General features: G+C 44.4%; 1 protein-coding gene across 1 annotated transcript in view; it reads right to left on the reverse strand.

The window, feature by feature from the left end:
• The window catches only part of LOC143786152 (growth/differentiation factor 8-like), a 323,945-nt gene extending 306,020 nt beyond the window's left edge, over positions 1-17,925 (reverse strand). Inside the window, exon 1 of the mRNA XM_077275441.1 lies at positions 17,478-17,925. Within this exon, the coding sequence (XP_077131556.1) occupies positions 17,478-17,832 (355 nt within the window). The 5' untranslated portion in view covers positions 17,833-17,925. The remainder of the gene's footprint in view (positions 1-17,477) is intronic.
• Between the last annotated feature and the right edge of the window lie 5,238 nt (positions 17,926-23,163).

Below are 23,163 nucleotides of genomic sequence, written 5' to 3' on the forward strand. Positions count from 1 at the left end.
TGCATGGTGATCCTCAGGACTGGGCATTCTCCTTTGAATCAGGGGATCCGGCATTGCTTAATGTAGACGCATTTTTTCAAGCGCTCGGATTATTGTATGACGAATCTAAATCTGTGGATCTTGCAGAAAAGACCTTGTTGGCCCTGTGTCAGGGTCAGGAAGCGGCAGAAGTATACTGCCAGAAATTTAGAAAATGGTTTGTGCTCACTAAATGGAATGAGGAGGCTCTGGCAGCAATTTTCAGAAAGGGTCTTTCTGAAGCCCTTAAAGATGTTATGTTGGGGTTCCCCACGCCTGCTGGTTTGAGCGAATCTATGTCTCTAGCCATCCAGATTGATCGGCGCCTGCGCGAGCGCAAAGTTGTGCACCATATGGCCGTATCCTCTGAGCAGAGTCCTCCTGAGCCTATGCAATGTGATAGGATTTTGACTAGAGCAGAACGGCAGGGATTCAGATGCCAGAATAGGCTGTGTTTTTACTGTGGTGATTCTGCTCATGTTATTTCTGATTGCCCTAAGCGTACTAAGAGGGTCGCTAGGTCTGTTACCATCAGTACTGTACAGCCTAAATTTCTCTTATCTGTGACCTTGATTTGCTCATTATCGTCCTTTTCTGTCATGGCATTTGTGGATTCAGGCGCTGCCCTGAACTTGATTGACTTGGAATTCGCCAGGCGATGTGGTTTTTCCTTCAAGCCTTTGCAGAGCCCTATTCCTTTGAGGGGCATTGATGCTACACCGTTGGCCAAGGATAAACCTCAGTATTGGACTCAGCTGACCATGTGCATGGCTCCAGCACATCAGGAAGATTGCCGTTTTCTGGTGTTGCATAATTTGCATGATTCTATTGTACTGGGTTTTCCATGGTTACAGGGACATAATCCGGTGCTGGATTGGAAATCTATGTCTGTGACTAGTTGGAGTTGTCAAGGGGTACATAGTGACGTTCCTTTGATGTCAATTTCCTCTTCCCCTTCTTCTGAAGTTCATGAGTTTTTGTCGGATTTCCAGGATGTATTTGATGAGCTCAAGTCCAGTTCCCTTCCTCCACATAGGGACTGTGATTGTGCTATTAACTTGATTCCAGGCTGTAAGTTCCCTAAGGGCCGACTTTTCAATCTGTCTGTGCCAGAGCATGCCGCCATGCGGAGTTATGTTAAGGAGTCTTTGGAGAAGGGGCATATTTGGCCGTCTTCCTCACCATTGGGAGCGGGATTCTTTTTTGTTGCCAAGAAGGATGGCTCCTTGAGACCCTGTATTGATTATCGCCTTCTTAATAAGATCACGGTCAAATTCCAATACCCTTTACCTTTGCTTTCTGATTTGTTTGCTCGGATCAAGGGGGCTAGTTGGTTTACTAAGATTGACCTTCGAGGGGCATATAATCTTATTCGTATTAAACAGGGTGATGAATGGAAAACTGCATTTAATACGCCCGAAGGCCATTTTGAATACCTTGTGATGCCTTTCGGGCTCTCTAATGCTCCTTCTGTATTTCAGTCCTTCATGCATGATATTTTCCGCAATTATCTTGATAAATTCATGATTGTGTATTTGGATGATATTTTGATTTTTTCCGATGATTGGGAGTCTCATGTGAAGCAGGTCAGGATGGTATTCCAGATCCTTCGTGATAATGCTTTATTTGTGAAGGAGTCTAAGTGGCTATTTGGAGTTCAGAAGGTCTCTTTTTGGGGTTTTATTTTTTCTCCCTCGTCTATAGAAATGGATCCTGTTAAGGTCCAAGCCATTCATGACTGGATTCAACTCACATCTGTGAAGAATCTTCAGAAATTTTTGGGCTCTGCTAATTTTTATCGCCGTTTCATTGCCAACTTTTCCAGTGTGGTTAAGCCCCTGACCGATTTGACGAAGAAAGGCGCTGATGTAACGAATTGGTCCTCTGCGGCTGTTGAGGCCTTTCAGGAGCTTAAACGCCGATTTACTTCTGCCCCTGTGTTGCGTCAGTCGGATGTTTCTCTTACTTTTCAGGTTGAGGTTGACGCTTCTGAGATTGGGGCAGGGGCCGTTTTGTCTCAGAGGAGTTCTGATGGTTCTTTGATGAAACCGTGTGCCTTTTTTTCCAGAAAGTTTTCACCTGCGGAGCGCAATTATGATGTCGGCAATCGGGAGTTGTTGGCCATGAAGTGGGCATTTGAGGAGTGGCGACATTGGCTTGAGGGAGCCAAGCACTGTATTGTGGTCTTGACCGATCATAAGAATCTGATTTACCTCGAGTCGGCCAAGCGGCTGAACCCTAGACAGGCTCGATGGTCCCTGTTTTTCTCCCGTTTTGATTTTGTGGTCTCGTATCTTCCGGGATCTAAGAATGTTAAGGCTGATGCCCTCTCTAGGAGTTTTCTGCCTGATTCTCCTGGAGTCCTTGAGCCGGTTGGCATTCTGAAGGAGGGGGTGATTCTTTCTGCCATCTCCCCTGATTTGCGACTGGTTCTTCAGGAATTTCAGGCTGATAAACCTGACCGCTGTCCTGTGGGGAAGCTGTTTGTTCCTGGTAGATGGACAAGTAAGGTAATTTCTGAGGTTCATTGTTCGGTGTTGGCTGGTCATCCTGGGATTTTTGGTACCAGAGATTTGGTTGCTAGGTCCTTTTGGTGGCCTTCCTTGTCGCGGGATGTGCGTTCTTTTGTGCAGTCCTGTGGGACTTGTGCCCGGGCCAAGCCTTGCTGTTCCCGCGCTAGTGGGTTGCTTTTGCCTTTGCCGGTCCCTGAGAGTCCCTGCACTCATATTTCCATGGATTTTATTTCGGATCTTCCTGTTTCCCAGAAGATGTCTGTTATCTGGGTGGTTTGTGACCGGTTCTCTAAAATGGTCCATTTGGTACCTTTTCCTAAATTGCCTTCCTCCTCTGATTTGGTTCCATTGTTTTTTCAGCATGTGGTTCGTTTGCATGGCATTCCAGAGAATATTGTGTCTGACAGAGGTTCCCAGTTTGTTTCTAGGCTTTGGCGGGCCTTTTGTGCTAGGATGGGCATTGATTTGTCTTTTTCTTCGGCCTTTCATCCTCAGACAAATGGCCAAACTGAGCGAACTAATCAGACCTTGGAAACCTATTTGAGATGCTTTGTGTCTGCTGACCAGGATGATTGGGTGGCTTTCTTGCAGTTGGCCGAGTTTGCCCTTAATAATCGGGCTAGTTCGGCTACTTTGGTTTCGCCTTTCTTTTGTAATTTTGGTTTTCATCCTCGTTTTTCTTCGGGGCAGGTTGAGCCTTCTGATTGTCCTGGTGTGGATTCTGTAATGGACAGGTTACAGCAGATTTGGACTCATGTGGTAGACAATTTGACGTTGTCTCAGGAAAAGGCTCAACGTTTTGCAAACCGCCGTCGGTGTGTTGGTCCCCGGCTTCGGGTGGGGGATTTAGTCTGGTTATCTTCTCGTCATGTTCCTATGAAGGTTTCTTCCCCTAAGTTCAAGCCTCGGTTTATTGGTCCTTATAAGATTTCTGAGATTATCAATCCGGTATCTTTTCGTTTGGCCCTTCCAGCCTCTTTTGCCATCCATAATGTTTTCCATAGATCTTTGTTGCGGAGATATGTGGTGCCCGTTGTTCCCTCTGTTGATCCTCCTGCCCCGGTGTTGGTTGATGGGGAGTTGGAATATGTGGTGGAGAAAATTTTTGATTCTCGTTTTTCGAGGCGGAGGCTTTAGTATCTTGTCAAGTGGAAGGGTTATGGCCAGGAGGATAATTCTTGGGTTGTTGCCTCCGATGTCCATGCTGCCGATTTGGTTCGTGCTTTTCACTTGGCTAGTCCCGATCGGCCTGGGGGCTCTGGTGAGGGTTCGGTGACCCCTCCTCAAGGGGGGGGTACTGTTGTGAATTCCGCTCTTGGGCTCCCTCCGGTGGTTGTAAGTGGCACTGCTGCTCCTTGGATTTAGTAGCCAGCAGCTGCTTCCACTGATTGTCTTTCTGGCTCGGCTATTTAGCCTGGTTCTATCCTTCAGCCTGTGCCAGTTGTCAATGGTTCCTGGTTGGATTCACATCTCTGCTTGGATTTCCCTGATATTCTGACCAGTTCAGCAAAGATAAGTCCTTGCTTTGTTCTTTTGCAGTCCACTTGTTGTGGACTTAATCTTTCTGCACTTTCTATGTTTTTTCTAGTCCAGCTTGTCAGTATGGATTTATTCAGTTAAGCTGGAAGCTCTGGGAAGCAGATTTACCCTCCACACCTTTAGTCAGGTGTGGAGATTTTTGTAAACTCTGTGGTGGATTGTTCTAGTTTTTAATACTGACCGCACAGTATTCTGTCCTGTTCTATCTATCTAGCTAGACTGGCCTCTTTTGCTTCATCCTGGTTTCATTCTGCGTATGTCATTTCCCTCTCCACTCACAGTCAATATTTGTGGGGGCTGTCCTATCCTTTGGGGATTTTCTCTGAGGCAAGATAGCTTTCCTGTTTCTATCTTTAGCGGTAGTTAGTCCTCCGGCTGTGACGAGGTGTCTAGGCAGTGTTAGGAACATCCCACGGCTACTTCTAGTTGTTGTGTTAAGCTCAGGAACTGCGGTCTGTACAGGTACCACCTCCTCCAGAGCATGTCCCATGTTGCTCCTAAACCACCAGCTCATAACAGGTGTGCATGTCTGGGCCTCCACCCTCACCCTGTCTCCTGTTTTAACCCTAGGCTGAAACCTCCACCCACCACCCAGTGACGAGACCGCACACCAATACCCACAGTTAGCACAGACAAGGATATCAGAAAATATGCACCACGCCGCAGTCACACAGGAATACATTATAAGTGCACAGGGCAAAACAAATACAAATAAAGGAAGGTGAAAATACGACAAAGGGAAATACACCACTAGATACGATACTCCTTCTCCTAGACCACCACTCCAGACCGAGATAACCAAGCACAAGGCAGAAGCTATAATCGGCGACTCCCAATGCTCAGAAGAACTATTTAAAGGCAGTGGGCGTGACCCAGCTTCCAATCCGAGCACCAGCTAAATTAACCCCGGACCAGCTAGATAAAAACTAGCCGACGCCACTGAGCACATAGTGGACAAAAGCGGAATTACCGCTGTCTGTCGAACGCCCTAGTATGAACAGCGTTCGACATGACAGTACCCCACCTTCTACGAGGGACCCCAGGGCCCTCACGACTTATAGGACCCGGCTTGTCCGGATGGTGGCGGTGAAACATACTGACCAGCCGATCCGCATGAATGTCCAAGGCTGGTACCCAAGACCTCTCCTCAGGCCCATAACCACACCAGTGTACCAAGTACTGTAAAGTGCGGCGCACTACACGAGAGTCAACCACCTTGGAGACTTTAAATTCCAAATTACCATCCACCAAGACTGGAGGTGGCATCGGCGCCACATCCACGGAACCCACCACCTTCTTTAAAAGAGATCTGTGGAACACGTTGTGTATCTTATACATCGTAGGAAGCTCCAATCGGTACGCTACTGGGTTAATGACGGCGGTGACCCTAAATGGACCAATAAACCTAGGACCCAATTTAAGGGATGGTATTTTGAGTCTTATGTTTTTTGTGGATAACCACACCCAGTCATCCACACTCAGGTCCGGATCTGGCACACGCCTACTGTCAGCCACACGTTTGTACCTAGCACCCACACTCAGCAAGCGCTGTTTAACTCTCCTCCAGACTGATGACAGTTGTGCTCCTAACTGGTCTTCCTCCGGGAGGCCGGAAGAGCCCCCCTGACTCAAAGTACAAAATTGAGGATGTAGCCCGTAAACACAAAAAAACGGAGACTCCCCAGAAGACTCCTGGCTGTGATTATTGATGGCAAACTCAGCCAAAAGAAGGAACGTCGACCACTCCTCCTGGTTATCAGAAACAAAGCAGCGTCAGTACTGCTCCAAATTTTGGTTCATACGCTCGGTCTGACCATTTGACTGAGGATGAAACGCCGAAGAATGAGACAACTTGATCCCCAGCCGTGAGCAAAACGCTTTCCAAAATTTTGCCACAAACTGAGTACCTCTATCAGAAACGATGTCAGATGGAACCCCATGAAGTCTGACCACCTCCTGCACAAATACCTGAGCCAGAGTCTTAGCGTTAGGCAACGAAGGCAAAGACACAAAGTGCGACATTTTTGAGAACCGATCAACAATCACCAAAATGACCGTGTTCCCGGCTGAGGAGGGCAAGTCAGTGATAAAATCCATGGAGATCTCCGTCCATGGCTTACTAGGTACCTCGAGAGGAAGTAGTGTGCCAACAGGACGGGAACGGGGCGTCTTAGCCCTAGCACACGTGGTGCAAGCTGACACGTATGAGACCACGTCCTGTCGGATTTTGGGCCACCAAAACTGACGTGACAGCAACTCCAAAGTACCCCTGACCCCTGGGTGGCCAGCCAGGACATCATCATGATGCTCCGCCAAAACCATTAAGCGGAGATGAAGCGGTACAAACGATTTGTTGATGGGAAGCTCAGATGGTACCTCCTCCTGGGCCTCGGCAATCTCAGTCTCAACCTCGGTTGTGAGAGCCGAAACCACAACACCCTTTTGGAGGATGGGTACCGGATCTTCCCGAGGTTCTCCCCCTGGAAAACACCTGGACAGAGCGTCCGCCTTAGTGTTTTTAGACCCAGGTCTGTAAGTAACAACAAAGTTGAACCTCGTGAAAAACAATGCCCAGCGAGCCTGCCTGGGAGATAGACGCTTGGCAGACTCCAAATAAAGCAAATTCTTATGGTCGGTAATAACAGTAACCTGATGAACCGACCCCTCCAAGAAGTGTCGCCATTCCTCAAAGGCCAACTTGATTGCCAACAATTCCCTGTTGCCGATATCGTAGTTACCTTCAGCAGACGACAGTTTCTTGGAGAAATAGGCGCAAGGACGGAAATCGCTCAAGGATGAGCCTTGTGACAACACCGCCCCCACACCAACCTCAGACGCATCGACTTCCACGACAAAAGGTTTCGATACGTCTGGCTGCACAAGAATGGGGGACGAAACAAAACTGTTCTTAAGAAATTCAAATGCGCACACAGCAGCCTCAGGCCAAATGGAGAAATTGGTACCCTTTTTAGTCATGTCAGTTAGCGGTTTAGCAATGATAGAAAAATCTTTGATAAACTTCCTATAGTAGTTAGAAAACCCAAGGAACTGCTGAAGTGCTTTTAGGTTATCAGGCCGTTCCCAACGCAACACCGCTTGCACCTTAGCGAGGTCCATTTTAAACCCAGAAGCAGACACAATATAACCCAAGAAAGGCAACTCCTGAACCGAAAATACACATTTCTCAAGTTTTGCATAGAGTTTATTCTCTCTGAGAAGCTGTAACACCTGCCTAACATGATCTAAATGAGTATCACGGTCGCAAGAATATATGAGAATGTCATCTAGGTACACAATAATGAATTTCCCCAAAACATGCGAGAACACATCATTTATGAAATGTTGGAACACTGCAGGTGCGTTTGTCAACCCAAATGGCATCACCAAATTTTCAAAATGACCCTCAGGGGTATTAAAAGCCGTCTTCCACTCATCACCTTGACGGACTCTTATGAGGTTGTACACCCCCCTGAGGTCAAGCTTGGTAAACCACTTAGCACCTGCCGCCTGGTTGAACAAATCTGGTATCAGTGGCATAGGGTATGGATCACGAACCGTAATCTGGTTTAACTCCCTGAAATCCAGACACGGGTGTAGTCCACCATCTTTCTTCTTTACGAAGAAGAACCCCGCTGCCACAGGCGAGGAAGAAGGCCTGATGTGCCCTTTGCTCAAACTTTCAGCAATGTAATCCTTCAACGCTTGTCTCTCCGGACCGGAGATGTTAAACATCCTTGCCTTAGGCAATTTGGCCCCTGGTTTAAACCTGATAGTTCAGTCATAGGGGCGATGTGGTGGCAACTCTGAACAACCCTTCTCAGAGAACACATCCGCAAAATCCAGAAGTGACTCAGGAACGCTTGAAGTCACAGCAGATACACATGTGGCCAGGCAATTCTCCTGGCAGAATTTGCTCCACTGAATTATGTCCTGAGTTTTCCAGTCAATAACCGGGTTGTGCATAGACAACCATGGAAAACCCAAAACCACCTGTGCAGGAAGATTCCTGAGCACCTTACATGTAACCTGCTCGAAATGTAGAACCCAAATGTGGAGTTTCACCTCAGCCACAAACTCAGTAATCTCCCCCTGTGAGAGAGGAGCAGCATTGATGGTGACCACGCGGATAGGATGAGGCAGTTTTTCGATCTTAAAACCGGCTGTGGGTGCAAACTCCTCATCAATGAGATTTGTGGCAGAACCACTATCCACAAAAACAGTGATTGGCAGCTCTCTGCCAGCGACAATAACTTTGGCAGGGAGCATGCATTGAGAAACCACCATGGAGGATATGCATAAGGTCAGATTGGTCTCCTCCACACGCTCTGAGCTTAGAAGTTTTCCGCCGTTGCGTTTTTCTTAGACAGCAGAGGACAAATGTTAACAAAATGACCAGTTTTACCACAGTAAAAACAGGCTTCCTGCTTCTTGAGCACAGGGGCTCGATGCTTAACATGTGACACCCCTGCGATTTCCATAGGCTCCGTGGGCTCACCTGCAGCAACCTCACGTGAACCTAAACCCTCTCCCATAAGCGATGTCTCATGCTCCCCCTGACGCAAATGGCAATCAATGTGGACAACAAGACTCATAGCAGAATCTAGAGAAGCAGGAGTCTCGTACATCAGGAGGGCTTTTTTAACCCTTCCAGAAACCCCATGAATAAACTGACTCCGCAGCGCGGGATCATTCCACTGTGTGTCGACCGCCCAGCGGCGAAATTCAGAACAGTAATCCTCTGCAACACGCTCCCCCTGGCGAATAGCGCGTATCTTAGATTCTGCTAGAGCCATTCTGTCAGGATCATCGTAAATGTGTCCAAGAGCAAAATAAACTCTCCACTTAGTTAAATGCAGCAGAATCAGAAGGCAAAGAAAACGTCCATGCTTGAGGATCCCCGTTAAGTAATGACAACACCAGGCCCACACGCTGAGCCTCATTACCTGAGGAGATCAGGCGCATACGAAAATATAGTTTGCAAGCTTCACGAAAAGCAACAAATTTACTGCGTTCCCCAGCAAACCTTTCAGGCAAAGGAAACTTAGGCTCAGCCACTTTACCTGCCGCTCCAGCTTGCACATTAGATACTGCTAGTCCCTGTTGCTGCACTGCCCCCCTCAACTCAGTGACCTGTAGGGACAGCGTCTCCAACTGGCGGGATATGGAAGTCATGGTATCCATGGAATTCAAATAATGTTGGCCGATTATAATGTTATGGGAAGCCTAGGTAGGCAAGAGCTAATAACCCAGGCCCCTGCGATCTCCCTCAACTCTGGGAAACCCTGACTGACCCTCTCCCAGAGTTTACACTGATGGTGTGCATGTCTGGGCCTCCACCCTCATCCTGTCTCCTGTTTCAACCCTAGGCTGAAACCTCCACCCACCAACCAGTGACGAGACCACACACCAATACCCACAGTTAGCACAGACAAGGATAACAGAAAATATGCACCACGCCGCAGTCACACAGGAATACACTATAAGTGCACAGGGCAAAACAAATACAACTAAAGGAAGGAGAAAATACGACAAAGGGAAATACACCACCAGATACAATACTCCTTCTCCTAGACCACCACTCCAGACCGAGATAACCAAGCACAAGGCAGAAGCTATAATCGGCGACGCCCAATGTTCAGAAGAACTATTTAAAGGCAGTGAGCGTGACCCAGCTTCCAATCCGAGCACCAGCTAAATTAACCCCGGACCAGCTAGATAAAAACTAGCCGACGCCACTGAGCGCATAGTGGACAAAAGCGGAATTACCGCTGTCTGTGGAACGCCCTAGTATGAACAGCGTCCGACATGACAACCTCCAACAAAAGTCTCAGTTTCACTCAAGCAGTTCTCAACACTGTTGCTTTTTTGCCGGTGACAGTGTCTCTAATATTGTGACATCCTCGACCTTGGCTTCAGGACTGGCCTCCAAGGCATGTGGCTTCCACTGGTTCCCTGTCTTGCCACGGTTAAAGCAGGTTGATGTTGTACACCTGGTATGGCTTTCTTCTCTCTAGCTTGTGGCTCTTGCCACTTGGTCACAAATATACTTTCATCCATGGGAATCAACACCAACAACCGGTCTCCAGGGCTAAACTGTCTCAGTTTTGCTGACCTATTGTAGTTCCCTGCCTTGGCCTCTTTTGCTTAAAGGAGGCCCTCCCCCACAATCGGTATCACCTTCGCGATCCTGTCCTTCGTCTGGTCCATATGTTCGATGATGCTCTGGTGGGGTGTAACCTATTCTTCCCAGGTATCCTACGCAAAGTCTGGAAGTCCCCGAGGGTGCTGTCCATATAGCAGCTTGAATGGTGAGAACCCTATAGAGACCTGTGGAACTTCTCTAATAGAGAATAAAAGGTACAGGAGTAGGCAATCTCAGGTTTGGCCATCCGTCTCCATAACCTTCTTAAGCTTGGACTTTAGGGTCTTGTTGAACCTCTCCACCAGGCCGTCCATCTGCGGACGGTACACTGACATCCTGAGTTGTGTAATCTGGAAAGCCTTACATAACTCTCTCAATACTTTGAACATGAATGCCATTCCTTGGTCTGTCAGGATCTTCCTTGGCAGGCCCAACCATGAGAAAATATGGACTAGCTCTCGGGTTATACACCTGGCTGAGGAGTTTCTCAGTAGTACCTCCTCTGGGTACCGTGTTGCATAGTCCATGACCACCAAGATGTATTGGTGCCCTCTGGCAGACTTAACAAGGAGCCCAACAAGGTCCATGGAAATACAGTCAATGGTACCTCTATAATGGATAATGGGGCTAAGGTACTGTGGAAGTGGGAGACGGGAGCAGTTATTTGACATTTAGGGCAGGATCAGCAGAAATTAATAATCTCTCTGTGACAAACAGACCAGTAGAACCTTTGATGGACCTACTCTTGGTTTTTGTATATGCCTAGATGCCCATCTAAGACATGAGAATGGGCCAGGTCTAGTACCCTACACCTATAGGCTCCAGGTACTTACGGCTGCTCTAATATTTCCCCTCTCAGTTTAGTACAGGAAAGATATATATCTTGGCACCGTGTTAGCCAGTAGATAGAAAAATATTTAGAATTGAGAGTCCTCAGTGGTTGATACATTTTAATGGCTAACTGAAAAGATGGTAACAAATTGCAAGCTTTCGAGACTACTGTGTAGTCTCGAAAGCTTGCAATTTGTTACCATCTTTTCAGTTAGCCAATAAAAGGTATCAACCACTGAGGACTCTCAATTCTAAATATTTTTCTCTCAGTTTAGTGACCCGATATAGCAAATCCTCATTGACTGTGAAATAAGGAAACATGGTGTCGGCCCTCAGCTCTGTGGCAACCCCATTAAACATAGTAACATTGTTCCATGCCACTTTTAACCTAAAGTTTTTCAATTGAGCAATCCCAAAATTTCCACCAGAAACCCCCAACTCAGGAATCATCCCCACGTGTCACCAGCTCGTGCTCATCGCCAGATAGGGCACACAGGGAAACTCATCTACCACCGACTGCAATGGGGATTCTTCATGGGTGAAATGGCTCATGTTTGAGTAAGTGGGCAACCCCTGCCTTTCGCCATGAGTGTCCGAGCAAGCTAAAGTCCTGCTTGATTATCACTGGGTGTAGCAATTGTTTAACTAGCCTGTCCTCAAGGGACTTAGTGCCACTGTTCATTTTTACAGTAACTCTGGTGATGCGGTAGTCCTTGGCATCTTCATAAATACAGCGGACACCCACAAACTTTCCGGGATCAACTTTTGGAGGTGTGGCTTTTGCCACCGTCACAACACTCCCCGAGTCCAAGAGTCTAGACACCAGTATCTTATTTATTGTCATGAGACAAACCTGTGGCAAATCACCAGGCTGATAGTACACACTGCTGGCTGGATAGACATAATACGAACAGTGCTTCCCTATGCTGCAGTCCATCTGTGTGGTAGACATAGGACAATGAATAGCTCTGTGCCCATGACTGTGACAACTCCAACAGATCAAGTCCTTACCAGTGGCCTTTGGAAACCCCTTGGGACTGTGGACTCCCCCAAGTTGTAGCTCCAGTACCCTTCTTTTGAGAGTTCAGCTCCTTCTGGGTACCCCAGTATGGGGATGTAGCACCTCCTGGTTTCCTTAAGGACTTCTTGACCACCTAGTACCTTTCTACTTGGCCAACCAGGTCATCCGCATTCCGGAGGTTTCCCTGGGTAACCCAGGTCTGCACCTGTGTGGGTAAATCTGTTCATGACAACCTGCTTGACCATCTGAGCTGGAGTGGAGGAATCCAACTGCAACCATTTCTGTATAAGATGCAATAAGTTGAACATTTGGAACAAGAAGGTTTGCCCCACAATATGACCAGTGGTGGACCCTTTGTGCTCTGACCTACATAGTCACTCCTGAGAGTCCTGAGCATGCCAAAATCTCAGTTTTTAATTTGGCATACTCCTGTGCATCCTGTAGTGCCTGGTCATAATAAGATTTTTGGGGCTCACCAGTTAGATAGAAGGCTAGCACCCTTTGCCCAATGCTCTGGTGGCTGCTTCTACCACTCTGCTGTCAATTAAAATATAGTCACAAATGCCTCCACATCATCCCCTTTTTTTGTCTTTTGCATGGCTCGTCTAACCGCTTTCTGGATGTATGAGTCATCACCTAGACGAGGGGGAGGGACTGATGGCCTCTCATAAATGGCCTCTGCGAGGAGTTCTATCTGCCACGTAAGCACCTCCTGTTGCTGCCGCTTTTGCTAATGCTGTTGAAGCTGCTGTCTCAAAAAGTTATTTGTTTCCTGTTGTGCCAGCTGCTTCTACTGTTGCGCTTGCTGCTGCTGTCGATGCCACTGCTGTTGAACTTGGACAAGGTGTTTGATTAGCTCCTGCATGCTGTCTGATGTCGCTTCCTGGCTTATGACCCTTTCACCCAGGACATGCGGTTTGTCCACAGCCATCACACTTGCTCCTTGGGGACGTTGACTGCACTTCTAGCACCAACTGTGGTAGATCTGCTCACTGGGCTGCACACAGAGGTAGACACAGGAATGCTGTCTCTTTAAATCTCTTACTGGTTTATTAAGGAAGCTGCATAAACCAGTGCAGAGTTAGCAATAATAAACACAGCCTTTCTGGCCTATGGAAAAACAAGACATAACATGCAGCACAGTCCAATTTGCTGTGGGGATCCGTCCGCTCAGGAAAAAAACATATAACGGTTACAAATTTCCTGAGTAGGATACACAGCTCTGGAGTTTGCATTTCCAGGTATACCTATCACTGAATGAGTCTGAGGGCTGTGTATTTATCCTTTAGACCTCACCCTGGGGTATAGATATGGTGGACAGCCTCCCACCCACTTTTCAGCTGTCCTCAAAAACCCAGCCCTGAACATGGCCGATTAAACCCTCTCAGCACATAACATGCTGGAGCTAATTTCTGCAAGGGCAGAGGGTAAGGTGAGTGATGAGGTGAGTATTATTATTTTTCTTAAATCATCTGGCTGGCCCTCTATGATTCAGCATAATGCTGGCTGCCATTTTGCTGAATTCAGGCAAAGCAAACTGCAAAAAAATAAATCTGTATTTGGGAGAATATGTATTTTTTGTAAAATTGTAGAATTCATTTCTACTTATAAATTTGCTCATCTCCAGTGTGTATATGTATCATAAAAAGTTGTCTTACCAGCAAGATTGTAGCATCATATTTTTTTTAGCCAATAAAAGGTCTAATTTCTGAAGCTCTCTAAAGCTATGTGCACACGTTGCGGATTTAGATGCATTTCCGCTGCATTTTTGGCGGCATGGATTCATATCAAATCCACAGTGTAGTGCAGAGCCAATGTTAGTCTATGTGTAATTGACATTTGATGTGCACATGCTGCGGAAAAAAACGCGCAAAATCGCATGCCAATGTTTTGGGTGGATCTGCAGCATTTCTGCACCCATTGACTTCCATTGTGTCAGGCACATTCGCAGCAAACCCACAGATGTCAAAAAGATCTGCCGTTTAGCTGCGGATGAAATGCTGCAGATCGGAAGGAGGGAAGTGTGTGGGCGGAGCTGTGCATGTATGTGTGTGTGCTGGTGTCTCTGTGACTCTATGCCTGTGTGCGGGTGTGTGTTTGTCCCTGTGTGTGCGTGTGTCCCTGTGTGTGTGCGTGTCTGTGTAGGCATCCATTGTCTGATGGGATTACTGCTCCCTTCCGGCAATGAATGCTCACAGTGACAGCATTGCCAATGATGGGAAAGTAGTCCCATCAGGCAATGACTGTGTTCAGTAGTAAAAAAAAACATACAGATCATACAACACATACACATAACATACAACACATAACATAGAGTACATACTTACCAATCATCTAGTCCCTGAAGCCCTCAATTCTCCTGTAATAAAAATAACATAATAAACCAACCTATACTTACCTTTCCGTCATAGTCCAGTTAATAACGAGTGTCACATGACGATCTCCCGTGTAGAACAGTGACATCAGTTGATGTCAGCGCTCTACAGGGGCTCCGCGATGAACTGACAGCGGGGGTAATCCTCCGCGATGTATATCCCTCCACCTCTGCTGGGAGAGAGGTCACTTAAGTTCATTTTCTTGCTGGCAATGCTGTGGGAGAAAATTCCCACACTGCATTGCCATGAAGCAAGAGAATTAACTCAGGTAACCTCTTCAGCGATGCACTTTCGGAGCCATTATCTCCTGTCAGTGCATCGTGGGAGGCCTATAGAGATGTGACATCTCTGGATGTCACTGTTTTATAAGGGAGATTGTCATGGGACACTCGTTATTAATTGGACTACGTTAGACAGGGAGCATATGGTTGGTTTATTTTTTATTTTTTGCAGGTGATTGATGTCTTCATTGAATTAGGCGTGGTTTTAAGTATGGTAAAATTAAGAATATTAAAATACTTTTTTCTGGCTCTTTTTTTAACTCTTTCACTAATATAGGATTAGTAATAGATAGGTGTCTTATTGATACCTCTCCATTACTAACCAGGCTTGATGTCATCTTACAATACAAAGGTGAGATTAACCCCTTATTACCCCATATGCCACAGCTACAGGGCAATGAGAAGAGAGAGGCTAAGTGCCGGAATTGGCACATCTTATAGATGTGACATTTCTGGGGCGTCTGGGGGCTGGTATTTGTAGCCGGGGGAGGGCAATATCCATGGCCCCTCTCTAGGCTATGAATATCAGCCCACAGCTGTCTGCATAGCCTTTCTGGCTATAAATTATAGGGGGACCCCTCATTTTTTGGTGGGTCCCCCTATTTTAATAGCCAGTAAAGGCTAAATATACCGCTGCGGGCTGAGCTAATATTCATAGCCTGGGAAGCTCCATAGGTATTAACCCCTTCCCAGGCTACAAACATCGGCCCCAGTCACTGGCTTTCCCACTCTGGACTTGAAAATTGTGCCCACGCAATTAATTTTTCCATTTTTTAAAATTGAACAGATTTTGCGTTTACGGCCGGGGTCACACTTGCCAGAAACTCGCACGAGTCTCGCACCTCAATACCCGGCACTGCCGCCGGCACTTGGGACCGGAGTGTGTGGCTGCATGTATTTCTATGTAGCTGAATGCTCTGGTCCCAATGCCGCCAGCAGTGCTGGGCATTGAGGTGTGAGACTCGTGCAAGTTTCTCGCAAGTGTGACCCTGGCCAACGCAGATGTTGTGTGTGTGTGTGTGTCTTTATTTATCTCTTTAACTACCATTTTATTATGTTTATTACTAAACATCGGGCTTGGTATTATCTATCTATCTATAGATATATCTATCTATCTATCTATCTACAGTATAGATAAACAGTATCTATCCATAGATAGATATATCTATAGATAGATGGATAGATACAGTATATCTATAGATAAATAGAAAGATAGATAGATGGATAGCTATATCTATAGATAGATAGATATATGGATAGCTATATCTATAGATAGATAGATATATGGATATATCTATAGATAGATAGATAGATAGAAGGATATATCTATAGATAGAACGATCTAGAGATAGATCTATCTATCTATCTACAGTATCTATCATCTATCTATCTATAGATATATCTATTTATCTATCTATCTATCTATCTATCTATCTATCTATCTATCTATCTATCTATCTGTCTATCTATCTGTGTGTATACATTATTCTTCAATGGAGTATTTAAATGAAGAGGTTGGACAAGAAATGATATCACAATTCTTTTTTTTTGTTCAATAATAGATCTTTATTTAGCTTTCAAAAATGCATACAAATCTGCATGAAAAAAAAACGCATTAAAAACGCATCAAAAACGCATCAAATGCGCACCTGTGTTTTCTGGCAAGAGAGGAAGAATCTGCACAGAAAATTCCACAGGCAAATCTGCAACAGTATCATGTGATCATCCTCCGATGATTAGAAGGTAATAGGAGTGCCAAGGTCATCATTTTACAATTAAAATGTTAATAAGTGAGTATTAAAAATGTTTCCTTGCTCTCTACTCTGTAAGCACTTAAATTTTGTTGGGTTACATTTTACGAAAAATATGACACAATTCTCCTCTTGAAGTTCAATATAATAATTAAGGTATATGTGACTCATTATCACAGTAACTATGATTTATTCCATGGAACCCAGATACAAAATAGTTTATTCACCTACAAGGTAGTCCACTTACAGTAATAAATCTCTTTTAGACATCTGCTCTATACATATGCATGTAACAGTATTTAGAGCCATTAGCCATTTTTTGACCATCATAATATTATTAATAATCCATGGGCAGCATGTATCAGGCACTGGCTGTATGATCTCAGTCAGGTGTGTTTGACTGTTTGACTCTGAAACGCTTCATACTGTATAAGCCAGGAGACTAGTTGGACAGGTGGTCCCTGACAGGTTCACAATTCACGTGTATATTATTTTTCTGTATATAGACTGAACAGTCGTTCCTTTTAGAATTCATGCTACATGCTCAGCAGAAACTTTGTAATTATCTTCCCAGAGCATGTACTCATATGATTTTCCATATTCAATACAAGTCAATTGAATACAATAACTAATCAAACGTCAGATACATTTCAATAATTCAGGAACAAAGTAAAACTCTATTTGAAATATTAAGAAGCTGAAATAAATAGTTTGAACAATTATCCGTCATGAACAAAAATTCTTTCATTATTTTTAACTTAAAATGGATGTGAACTTTAAAGACCGCAGTTTTTTATATGACATGGATAATGGGTAAAATGAATACAAGTGACTTGCTGCAGTTTGGAACTCATAAAAGAGTGTGTAAATATAAAAAGTGCATCAAAATCCCATACAAATTCCCATCGTAAAAGGATTTTTTATGTGCAATTTAATATAGCTTAAACGCATTATTTACAACTAGAACACACTAGAAGTGTATATATTTCCCTTTTTTCTTACTTACGTTCAGTGGGCATAATGATGACTGTTTCAGTAATGGCATGATAATCATCATCTTCTCGTGAGCCATCGCTGCCAGAATCTCTTTGAACATCATACTGGTCTATTATATCTTGTACAGGTGGGGCTTTTGGCAAACTGTGTTTCACATTCTTGCTGATGTTAGGTGCCTGCTCAAGTCGAAGTTTACTAAGTATCTGAAGTTTTATAGCTTCTAATCTTGACAATTTGGTGCTTTCCCTCCAGGTACATGCAGTGCATTGAGTGTCCTTATCATCTGCTTCGTTGCACTTGCTGAAATCCACAAAGGGACATACTACCAGAACACACATGTAAATATAGACAAATACCTTTGTCATCTTCTCATTTAGTCAAAGAGAAATATTTTATCTTTGTGTCTTAAGCAATAACTGAAATATCTAATAACTAAACTTTTCTGTCAAGACTATTTGAAGAAGCTGTCATACTAATACAACTTGTTAAGACAACCTGTACTTTTATACTGCAACTTAAGTTTCACTTGCATCATCACAACCAATGATTGCTTGCCACATAAACAATTACGGTAATTCAGCTGGCAGAGACATTAAGTTGGGTTAGTATGATGCCAGCTTTTTGAAAGCCACAAATTATTTTTTTCCATTGACACAGATTTTGACACCTGAATATAATAGTCATATGGAAGCTTTCATGCTTCAAATGAACCAAATAGTTGGAAACGATTTAAGAGCTGTTTATTATTGTGAGTTAGCAAATATTCCTGGCTGCAGTAGGTGGTATAAATCAATAACTTTTCTGGTAAGTGTAGAATTATATTATCAGCATTTCTGTTTTCATAAGCTCAGTTATAATGGTTGTGATAATAACCTTTGGGCCTCATGCATATGATCATTTGCAGATCCAATGTAGCACACAGAACACAAATACAATAGCCATTTTGATGAATGGATGCATTGTTTTTTAAAAATAAGATTCTGTGAGAAAAATATAGTGGCATGCATCAACAAGTGCAGTATATCAGAAACTTCTAATAACAGAAAATAATTGTTTAATTTCTAGGGATTGGCTAGCAGTCTGAGGTGTAAGCACAATATACTGTCCCATTAGTGGTGTGGCCCATTCTTAATCTGGCTATATACATCAGATGGCTGTCAACCAATCATTCAGCTGACAACCATCACAGCCAACTCTACCATACACAGGAGCATTTATTCAGCCAATAGCTCCTGTCTTCTTTGTGAGAAAGTCATTGACTGAAATGTCCGGCAGTATCTTTTCTCTAAGAGAAAAAAGCTGTAGGTAGTCCAAAATTGCATATGCCTGATCAACAACCCTCCCGACCATCGGTTGCTGGAACTCTTATATACAGGTGTATCTCACAAAATTAGAATATCATCAAAAAGTTAACTTATTTCAGTTCTTCAATACAAAAGGTGAAACTCATGTATTAGATAGTTATTACAAATAGAGTGATGTATTTCAAGTGTTTATTTCTGTTAATGTTGATGATTATGGCTTACAGCCAATGAAAACCCAAAAGTCATTATCTCAGTAAATTAGAATACTGTATAACACCAGCTTGAAAAATGATTTTAACATCTGAAATGTTGGTCTACTGAAATGTATGTTCAGTAAATGCACTCAATATTTGGCTGGGGCTCCTTTTGCATCAATTACTGCATCAATGTGGCGTGGCATGGAGGTAATCAGTCTGTGCCACTGCTGAAGTGTTATGGAAGCCAAGGTTGCTTTAATAGCAGCCTTCAGTTCATGTGCATTGTTAGGTCTGGTGTCTCTCATTTTCCTCTTGACAATACCTCATAGATTCTCTATGGTGTTAAGGTCAGATGAGTTTGCTGACCAATCAAGCACAGTGATACTGTTATTTATAAAAAGGGTATTGGTACTTTTGGCAGTGTAGACAGGGGCCAAGTCCACCTAGAGTATTAAATTTCCATCTCCAAAAAGCTTGTCGGCAGAAGGAATCATGAAGTGCTCTAAAATGTCCTGGTAGACGTCTGCGTTGACTTTGGTCTTGATAAAACACAGTGGACCTACACCAGCACATGACATGGCTTTCAAAATCATCATTGATTGTGGATACTTCAAACTAGACCTTGGAAATTGAGGTCTCAGAGTCTGGAGGAAGAGTGGAGAGACAGACAATTCAAGCTGCTTGAGGTCTAGTGTGAAGTTTCCACAATCAGTAATGGTTTGGGGAGCCATATCATCTGCTGTTATATGTACACTGTGTTTTATCAAGACCAAAGTCAGCGTAGCCATCAACCACAAAATTTTAGAGCACTTTGTGCTTCCCTCTGCTGAAAAAGCTTTATGGAGGTGTAAATTTCATTCTCCAGCAGGACTTGGCACCTGTTCACACTGCCAAAAGTACCAATACATGGTTAAAAACAACAGTATCACTGTGGCTGATTGGTCAGCAAACTCGCCTGACTTTAGCCCCATAGAGAATTTATGGGGTATTGTCTAGTGGAAGATGAGAGACACCAGATCCAACAATGCAGATGAGCTGAAGGCTGCTTTTAAAGCAACCTGGGCTTCCATAGCACCTCAGCAGTGCCACAGGCTGATTGCCTTCATGCCACACCACATTGATGCAGTAATTGATGCAAAAGGAGCCCCGACCAAGGATTGAGTGCATTTCCTGAACATACATTTCAGTGGGCCAACATTTCGGATGTTAAAATCATTTTTTCAAGCTGATGTTATAAAGTATTCTAATTTACTGAGATAATGACTTTTGGGTTTTCATGGGCTGTAAGCCAAAATCATCAACATTACCAAAAATAAACAGTTGAAATAGATCACTCTGATTTTAATGACTCTATATATGAATTTCACTTTTCGTATTGAAGAACTGAAATAAATTAACTTTTTGATGATATTCTAATTTTGTGAGAAGCACATGCAGAGTAATAGTGTAATCATATATAGACCCCCCCATAGTATAATCACATATATAGGCCCTTCCCCTGTAGTGTAATCACATATAGAGCCCCCCTCTCCTGTAGTATAAGTATAAATAGAGTGACAAAAGTTTAATCACATATATAGGGCCTCCTCCTGTAGTATAATCACATATCGAGCCCCTTACTGTTGTATAGTCACATACGGAGACCCTTCCTTCTGTGGTCTAATCATATATAGAGCCCCCTCACTCCTATAGGTTAATCACATATACAGCCCCCCTGTAGTAGAAGTACACATAATCACACACAGTATAATCATATATAGAGTCCCCTCAATCCTATAGTATAATCATATTTAGAACCCTCTCCTTCTGTAGTATAATCACAAATAGAGCCCATTCCTCTGCAGTAGAATTGCATAGAGAGCTGTACCATAATCACATATAGAGTCCCCTCGCTCCAATAGTATAATCACATACAGAGCCCCCTCACTCCTATAGTATAATCACATGCAGAGCCACTCCCTTCTGTAGTATATTCACATATACAGCCCCCCTGTAGTATAAGTACACATAATCACACACAGTATAATCATATATAGAGTCCCTTCAATCCTATAGTATAACTGTTGTCACCCTTTTTAGTGTTCACACTGTAGTATAGTCATCCCTATGTAACATAATTGCATATTTTGCTGGTAGTTTTATGCTTCTCTCACCTTCATCCACTCTAATGAAACATGTAATATAATGACATATACCTTTTGAAGTTTTAATCTCCCTGCCAGAGTATGATCACTTACATCCCTTGCGGTAATTGCTCCCCCATTGGTGCAAACTTAATCACACCCTCTCCATTGAACCAAGGCAAGGATGAAGTATAGTAAGAGGTAAAAACCTGCCTATGGCACTACCTGAGGTAAAGCATAAATGGGTTTAATTCAAAAGAAAAACATCCTATTCAGTGCTGACACCTCTTATCGATAGTACTAGGCAGCCATGCTTTCCCCTGATCTTTACCACCAGAGAGAGACCAATATCTGCCCTGCTTACCAGGACTCACATTCAGGACATTAATCAGTGAATGTTTAGTACTGGCACTATCTGAAACGCAGTATGTGTAACCTGTCAATGTGAGGTAGAGACAGCGCTTAGCATGTAGATAGTATTCCTCTACTAGTCTATCAGTGCTCATATTGACAAGCCACTGATGGGCAGGGCACATACTGGTGGTAGAGTGTTAGGATAAATCAGCGGGCAGTGCTCAGACCTAAGGGTACCGTCACACAGTGGCACTTTGGTCACTACGACGGTACGATCCGTGACGTTCCAGCGATATCCATACGATATCGCTGTGTCTGACATGCAGCAGCGATCAGGGACCCTGCTGAGAATCGTACGTCGTAGCAGATCGTTTGGAACTTTCTTTCGTCGCTGGATCTCCCGCTGTCATCGCTGGATCGTTGTGTGTGACAGCGATCCAGCGATGCGTTCGCTTGTAACCAGGGTAAACATCGGGTTACTAAGCGCAGGGCCGCACTTAGTAACCCGATGTTTACCGTGGTTACCAGCGTAAAAGTAAAAAAAACCAAACAGTACATACTCACATTCCGGTGTCTGTCCCCCGGCGTTCTGCTTCTCTGCACTGTGAGCGCTGGCCGGCCAGAAAGCGAGCACAGCGGTGACATCACCGCTGTGCTTTCCAGCTGGCACAGACACAGTGGAGAGAAGCAGAACGCCGGGGTACAGACACCGGAATGTGAGTATGTACGTTTTTTTTTTTTTACTTTTACGCTGGTAACCACGGTAAACATCGGGTTACTAAGCGCGGCCCTGCGCTTAGTAACCCGATGTTTACCCTGGTTACCCGGGGCCTTCGGCATCGTTGGTCGCTGGAGAGCGGACTGTGTGACAGCTCCCCAGCGACCACACAACGACTTACCAACGATCACGGCCAGGTCGTATCGCTGGTCGTGATCGTTGGTAAATCGTTATGTGAGACGGTACCCTAACTCTTAACGTAGTGAGAAGAGGTGGATGGTGTCAGATAAAGACTGCTGCCTATAATAATATCAACCTTACATAGAATAAAAAATTCCTCCAGATTAAATAATATACTCCTCAAGCCCTACAGTAAATGCACTACTAATCTGTCTGATTCCCTCGTAGTATATTAATCATAATAATAATCCTAGTTCATCAAAGGAAAAGACAATTCACTGTTTTTTGCTGTGCTAACCAAAATGATGATCCTTGATCCAATATGTAAAGGAACAGTTTTTTTCCACAATGCATTTTCATGCTAGAAAGTCTCAAGTGTAAAAACCAACTGTATCACTAGAGTAAGTTGCAAAGTGCCCAGGATGGTAGCCGTGGGCGAGATGCTGCTCTATAATGCCCTGGCACATTAAAGGGAACCTGTCACCCCCAAAATCGACGGTGAGCTAAGCCCACCGGCATCAGGGGCTTATCTACAGCATTCTGTAATGCTGGAGATAAGCCCCGATGTATCCTGAAAGATGAGAAATAAAGGTTATATTATACTCACCTGGGTGTTCGATCCGATCCGATGGGCGTCGCTGTCCGGTCCGGGGCCTCCCATCTTCATAGGAGGACGTCCTCTTCTGGTCTTCACACTGCGGCTCCGGTGCAGGCATACTTTGTCTGCCTTGTTGAGGGCAGAGCAAATAACTGCCGTGCACAGGCGCCGGGAAAGCTCAGAGAGACAAAGTACGCCTGAGCTGAAGCCGCAGCATGAAGA

This window comes from Ranitomeya variabilis, chromosome 7, assembly GCF_051348905.1.
Source record: "Ranitomeya variabilis isolate aRanVar5 chromosome 7, aRanVar5.hap1, whole genome shotgun sequence".
In the NCBI taxonomy this organism is placed as follows: domain Eukaryota; kingdom Metazoa; phylum Chordata; class Amphibia; order Anura; family Dendrobatidae; genus Ranitomeya; species Ranitomeya variabilis.